This window comes from Anneissia japonica, unplaced genomic scaffold (genome assembly GCF_011630105.1).
Source record: "Anneissia japonica isolate Jap-2015-1 unplaced genomic scaffold, ASM1163010v1 scaffold2564_len425606_cov169, whole genome shotgun sequence".
Lineage (NCBI taxonomy): Eukaryota > Metazoa > Echinodermata > Crinoidea > Comatulida > Comatulidae > Anneissia > Anneissia japonica.
Genome location: NW_022702862.1, coordinates 160,848 through 167,756, shown reverse-complemented (window position 1 = coordinate 167,756; position 6,909 = coordinate 160,848). Strand labels below are relative to the sequence as shown.

Genomic DNA, 6,909 nt, shown 5'->3' with positions numbered 1-6,909 from the left:
TACCAAAATATTGATTTTAGATCTTAATTCTATATAAAATGAGCTTTAGTTTGATAACAAACTTGATGGGATTTGATAAGTATGAAAAATTACAAAAAATCACTCTGCATTATGAAATTGCCCAATTTTAAAATTGATAACATGATACCGCAGCAGTCACAGGTACACAATACAGTACAGTGATCCATTGTAATTTTACCGCTTAACTTAATTATTTATATAAATGAGCAATTACCTAAATTATATTCATGATATATACCAAACTTCTGAAATTATTATGTGTAATGAATTCTCATTAACAATCAATCAGATGTAACACTACACTTTAATGAAAAGGTAACAGGCTACATGCACTTGCAAAGCGTGGAATTTACAGTCAAATAAATGTATTTTGTAAGCCTATAATTTACAGAAATGTAACTTACATGGATCGTATTTAGCTGGTTCATCATCCGATGAGAGGGATGCAGTCTCAATTACATCAGTAACAACGTGCATCACATCAGTAACATCATCTACATGTGTCACATCAGTTACAATGTCACCAACATCCTCGACATCCTCCTCTTCAGCTTTTACTATAGTTACAACTGTAAAAAAAAAAAAAAAAAAAAAACTCCATCAGCATTACATTTTTCTCAGACAAGATACCTACAGTAACTATAGTATGACATCAATATTGATATTTTCTTACTTGCAGTATAAAAAATAATGTAACAAAGTATTGACTCAAAGCTAAGGTGCAACTTTTTTTATACCTAGTTTCGCGAACTTACTTTTGATTGTCGGGGTGGGGGTCGGTTGGGCGAGAAAAGATAAAAATAAAATATTGTTCTCTTATTTAAAGTAACAAATAGTTTTGCCAAAAACATCCAGGAGGTGAACATAAAAATTAAATTTTATTGGTGAATGTAAGCAGTGTAGTAAAAATACAATGGTCTAAAGTTGGAAGAAGTCATTTCTGAAATATAGTATATAAATGTATACAGTATCTTATTCTTGGAGATTTCAAGGCAGCGACAGGCATAATAAGATTAAATTTATTTTTGTCTGAAATCTCAATTTTTCCGTGGCGGCAAGTGCACTCACTAACTGGTCAAATATAAAATGTTATTTATATTTCAAATCATCATTTGGCGGCTGGCAGGTTCACCAAACGAGGTATAAAAAAAGGCTTGCATAAATGCAGTGTACTGTATTCTACAGTACTGCATTACTACAACAGGTGTAGTCGGTGGTTATTTTGCCTGTGTACCTGTTGTAGTACTGCAGTATTGTAGTATACAGTACACTGCATTTAGGCGAGACCTTTTTTATACCTTGTTTTGTCAAACCTGCCAGCTGCCAATAACAATGAGTTGAAATATAAATACTGTAACATTTTATTTTTGGCCAGTTAGTGCCGCCACAGAAAAATTATCCAGAGATCTAATCATCCTCATTAAAAGTAATGTGTATTAATAAAATATCTAATGTAGACATGGAAAACAGTAAGCCTAGGCCAAGATGCAAGCGACTTCAATATTTTTCTTTAGAAGATGTAAACAAATACTGTATTCGTTGTTTGCTCTTCCTTGTGAAAAATATGAGGGATTGGAATGACTGAAAATATCATCCTGAAAATATCATCCTAATATCAGTAGGCCTAACATAGTATAAACACATGTGATCTGGGTAATACTGTAATACAGTAACTACTCTATAGCTCTTTATGACTTTAAGAATGAATCATAAAAACAGCTTTTGATTTTTAGATATTCGGAACTGTATTACACTAAAATGTATTTTATTTCAATTAAAAAAACCCCATCAGCATTACTTTTGGAATTACAGGTAGGAGGGCAAACCTTTTATTTGTTTTAAAAAACAAAAGGAGAAAAATATTAACCTTATCTTCCACTTTAATATTAAAAAAAAAAAAAAACCTCCTAGATATGGAACTTGTTTTTGCTGCGAAGCAGCCAATTCATATTCTTGACAGCAATTTGACCTCTGAAAGGTCATTGTAGACTAACCTACTCATACCAACGTCTGCATGTTCGCGCTAGCACTCTAGGCCTAGACTAGCTACAGTAGGATGGTATAGGCCTAGCCTTGAAGGGACGAAGGTCCCAATGAAAAACAACGTCGCTCTTTGATAGCTAACATTGTCTATTTAACATCACAATAATTCATTATTAGACCTATAGTTGTTTTTTGAATTGTACTCCACACATCTCAGCCGATACCTTGCACAACTCGTTAACGTCTCGTCTCGTATCTATTGTCGTGATGTCATGGCTCGCTGGCTCACACTTGCGATGTCTCGCACTTGTGATCAAATAACACTCTGGCTCGCACTTTGGCAACACTCTTTGGCAGTCAACTCGCCCCTTGAAAACCCGCCCTTGGAAACTTGCCCCATAAAAAAATGTACACTTCCTAGACCATGCAGTCTTCAAAATAAAAATTGTAACCTTTGGTAATCAACTACATTTTCCACATACATAGAAATTTTTGAAACTTTATTTAAAAAAAGCCAAAACCATAATTCACCATTATAGACACTTTTGACAAAAATGAAAAATTACGACTTTGTTACCCAATGAGAAGTGTTCTAATATAGACAATGGGTCGTGTCTCATATTATTTGTTATATTTTTATTATTCATTATTTTCACTTGACTCGCATAAATAATTTTGTTCGAACAACATTTATATGCAGATGTACTTTGCAGCACTTCACTTGCAATTTGCAATTTCTAGTTCTATTTGGCCTAAACGCAAAAACATTCATTCTGTGAATAACAACAAATGCCAGTCAATACATTAGTAAAATGTTTACAAATACATGTACGCTATCTAGAGCATTCTTCTGATAAATTTAGAATCCTATCTCATAATGGGCTATAACATACCACATGACTAGAAGAAAAATGCTAATTCTATGATCACAAACTGACAAAATCATAAACAAATCTAAAACTAAAAAAAAAAAAAAAAAACCTCCTAGATATGGAACTTGTTTTTCTATTTGGCCTAAACGCAAAAACATTCATTCTGTGAATAACATCAAATGCCAGTCAATACATTAGTTAAATGTTTACAAATACATGTACGCTATCTAGAGCATTCTTCTGATAAATTTAGAATCCTATCTCATAATGGGCTATCACATACCACACGACTAGAAGAAAAATGCTAATTCTATGATTACAAACTGACAAAATCATAAACAAATCTGAAACTAAAAAAAAAACAAAAAAACTCCTAGATATGGAACTTGTTTTTCTATTTGGCCTAAACGCAAAAACATTCATTCTGTGAATAACATCAAATGCCAGTCAATACATTAGTAAAATGTTTACAAATACATGTACGCTATCTACTGTAGAGCATTCTTCTGATAAATTTATAATCCTATCTCATAATTGGCTATAACATACCACATGACAAAATCATAAACTAATCTGAAACGTAAAACCAAGTAGGGCAATCGACATCAAAATCATTCTAAAATTTGGTTCCAGTTTGTGAAGAAAAAAAAAAGTGTCACCATTACTGTTGTACAGTAGGTTATTTTCTTATACTATATGTCATTCAGGTTGATTAATTAATACAGTACTGTATACTGTACTTTTACTCCAATATACAAATAAATTTGTTTCTTGATAAAGTTATAGTTACACAGAGTTTAACTCCAGCTATAGAGTTTTAACTTAAAATATTTTCTAGAATAATAAACATAAAATACTTCTAAAAAAACTAAAAATTATGCTGTAATAAGTATACTGTACCATAAATAAAATTATATTCTGTTACAAAATTACTGTATATTTTGTTATTACTGTAGCGAAAACACTGGCAGTTACAGTAAAGTACTTTAATGACGATTTACAATCATAGTAAAATTTTCATAAAAGTTCAAATATTAAAAATGTATAATTGTCCTATATGGTATTCTGGGGAAAGGGTAAAGTTATGGTCTAATATTTAAACAGTACTTCCCTCTGGCAATATTTAAACCTAAAAATACCTACAATTGATAAAATATAATCCTAATATGCATGACTTTAAACTAATCTGTGAAAGTTAAAAATTATGGAAAAAAAAAAAAGAAAAGGGAAAATAAAAAAATAAGAAAAAAAAGCATGAAGAATGTCATCAGTTAAATAACGAATAAAAAAATATATCAGTACTGTAAGAACTTTTTAGGCAATACCCAACATAAATACTAAACATTCCAACTGTTTACACTGTAAAATAAAAACTAAGAAAATTTGTGATTTGCAAATTTTGAGTAAAATAAAATTGTATTAGTTTAAAAAAAAAAAATCAAACTACAAAAATATGTTTTAACTGCACTAATAAAGAAAGAGTAAAGGGGAAAACAGCAAGAACACATAAATACATGCGATGTACTAAATTTATTTCAAAATTAAAAACATATTCCCATCAACAACAATTTAAAAATTATTTGAAATTTGAATATTTCTACTATTACTAATATTAATGATAGCCAGAAACTGTTCACTCTTCCTAGCCAAAACTAAATAAATGATAGGGGGGCCTAGGCCTATACTGTCCTGTTTTAACTTCTTGTTGCTAGCCACCTAAAATAAATACCCGAGGACTATTTATATGAGAACAAATTTATAAATCACTTAATATTTAATAATTCTAATTTACAGTAAAAACCATAATAAATATACATTAAATTTACAATGTATGTAACAAAGGAATAAGATTTTTAAAATAATAACTTACACTCCAAACACTAATGAGTGTACCCTGCCTAGGCTACTCATCCTTGATATTGTAACCTTAGCCTTAGGCTAGCCTTTTTGCTAGGCTAGGCGCCGCCGAAGTTTTATCAAAGTTTACTATTACTATGAGAAGATTCAAAAGGCATATTCGAATCAAAATAACATCCTATTTTAATGCTGATCAAAAGCTATTTCGATAAATCTCCTACGTCACCAACAATTCGCCACACGGAAAATATCTTCTCAGGCCTTGGCAGCTAGGCTAGGCAGACCCCGACAAGAAGCGGACCAATGATATCAGTGCGCCGAGGCGTGCGTGTGATATCAGCATGCAATGACGCCATCGAAAAAAGAGCCGCCTTCACCACGAGGAACACGGGCCGCGCCCGGGGATTTGAAACGAAAGTCTGCTTGTCTAATTTCTAAATAATCTCGGAAACGACACAAAATTAGAAAAACTCTACCGTACAGAATTAGTCTATAACTATTCTTCTTTCAGTCTACAATAAGCTTACACTAATAAACCTATTCATTTTAGAGAATTTTGAGAAACTTAACAGAGTACTTCAACGGCCTACCTTCTTCTTCAGCCATTTTCCTCGCCTGACCAACTTGGGTTTCGCGGGGTCATCAGCGTTTGCTAAGCTGCTTGATGATGCGGTCATGCAGCACTTGTGCGTGATGCCGCTGCTTCCGCGCGATGGCTGCCCTGGGCATGAGTTGGCGGGAAGTGGGCAGGAGCCTAGGAAAAGTAGTCCATACAATATGTTTCAAAACCCTAAAACAAACCATAATCTATCTGCTATAATAAAGGAAAATACAATCTAAGACTATTATAATATAGATTCAACTCGGAATTTGTAACTTTTCTTTGGCAAATTCGCAAGAATTTTTGCGGATATACACAACCTTGTTCATTTATATTAAAGTTGGTCATACAATTATTAATGCAAGATTTTTTGTTTTGGAAGAATGTAACTGTACGAGGCTGTATATTACTCTCTTGGCCAATCATGGAGAGGTTATTATGAATAAAGTTTGCATATTGAAGAGACGATGAAACGCTTGATGCTAATTTCCGGCGAAAATTACTGGAGCGTTTCATTACTGATTTTGTTTTTGGAGTGGCTTAGGCTAGGCTTGATTAATTCAAGTGGTGTCAAGGCGTATCTGTCTTTATCATTTTATACTGCTCCAGAAAAACGAACATATATGGCTTCTGGTAAACCGCGTTATGATGCGTTTGTTGACAATGGCGATGAAGAATCTGGTGGGATGTCAGGTAAATGAATATTAGACCTACTTATTAGAGAAAAAAGGCTAGGGAGGGGCTTAGGCCTAGTAGGTAGGAAGGAAAGAGAACGACCATCGCTAAGTCAAGAAAGGTGGTGACAGGTGGAGGTGGCTGGTAAAGTAGTAGACAAGCCCTAAGTCAGTCAGCTGACTGCCAACATAATCACATCCTCCCTAGGCCTAGCCTAATTTAAGTAATCCAACATCATCAATTTTACGGGAGTCTCCTGTAATCGAGATGACCTCCTATACTCCCGCAAACACGCCGGAATCTCATAAAATACCCCATTTTCGCAAATTCATTTGCTTGTTTTTTTTGTTTTTGTTTTTATTATTGTAGGCCTAACCTAGGCTAGGCCTACAGTAGATAGAGATAGGCTTATGTCCCCCTAGGTCCTACTCTACTTACTTAAATATCAATTGTCTCACAGAAGTCAGTGATTTTCTCTGGTGTGCTAATCCTAAATAAAACAATGGTGCTACTACAAAAATATGTTATTTGCATTGTAGCCATCCAGATAAATTAATACAAATTGTGCAAAAAAATTACTGGAAAATAGGTGCGCAAAAGGAAATTTTTGTATAATATTAATATGAAAGTGAATATATTTACGTCACCATAAATCAAAATCAGTTAATGATATATTACATGTAGTAAATAACACATGCGCAGTCATACTTTAATATACTTTTTTGCATTATCAGTCACGTACAGTAAATTTATCAATTCTACATTAATTTACATAATATTGTGAGTTTAACTTTCAGCACTCAAAATTAGCATCGGCCCAAGCTACGGTGCTAAAGCTCACCACGGCACTGATTAAATTATAATTTTGTTTTTAAAATGTAATTTAATATCCTACTATAG

The 6,909-nt window shown here is 33.0% G+C and overlaps 2 protein-coding genes across 5 annotated transcripts in view; one reads left to right on the top strand and one right to left on the bottom strand.

Moving 5' to 3' along the window:
• LOC117104113 (nucleolar transcription factor 1-like) overlaps positions 1-5,605 on the bottom strand; it is a 25,427-nt gene extending 19,822 nt beyond the window's left edge. Inside the window, exons 1-2 of one of the 3 annotated variants that reach the window (XM_033244779.1) lie at positions 5,324-5,605; positions 426-590 (exon numbers count right to left, since the gene is read on the bottom strand). In XM_033244779.1, coding sequence (XP_033100670.1) covers positions 426-590; positions 5,324-5,339 — 181 coding nt within the window. In that variant the 5' untranslated portion in view covers positions 5,340-5,605. Of the gene's footprint in view, positions 1-425; positions 591-4,959; positions 5,088-5,323 lie in introns of those variants that run through there. The other 2 variants (XM_033244780.1, XM_033244781.1) reach the window with 2 other exon arrangements.
• A 232-nt stretch (positions 5,606-5,837) lies between these two features.
• The window catches only part of LOC117104114 (glutathione hydrolase 7-like), an 18,410-nt gene continuing 17,338 nt past the window's right edge, over positions 5,838-6,909 (top strand). For both annotated transcript variants that reach the window (XM_033244783.1, XM_033244782.1), the window contains exon 1: positions 5,838-6,027. In XM_033244783.1, the coding sequence (XP_033100674.1) occupies positions 5,958-6,027 (70 nt within the window). In that variant the 5' untranslated portion in view covers positions 5,838-5,957. The remainder of the gene's footprint in view (positions 6,028-6,909) is intronic.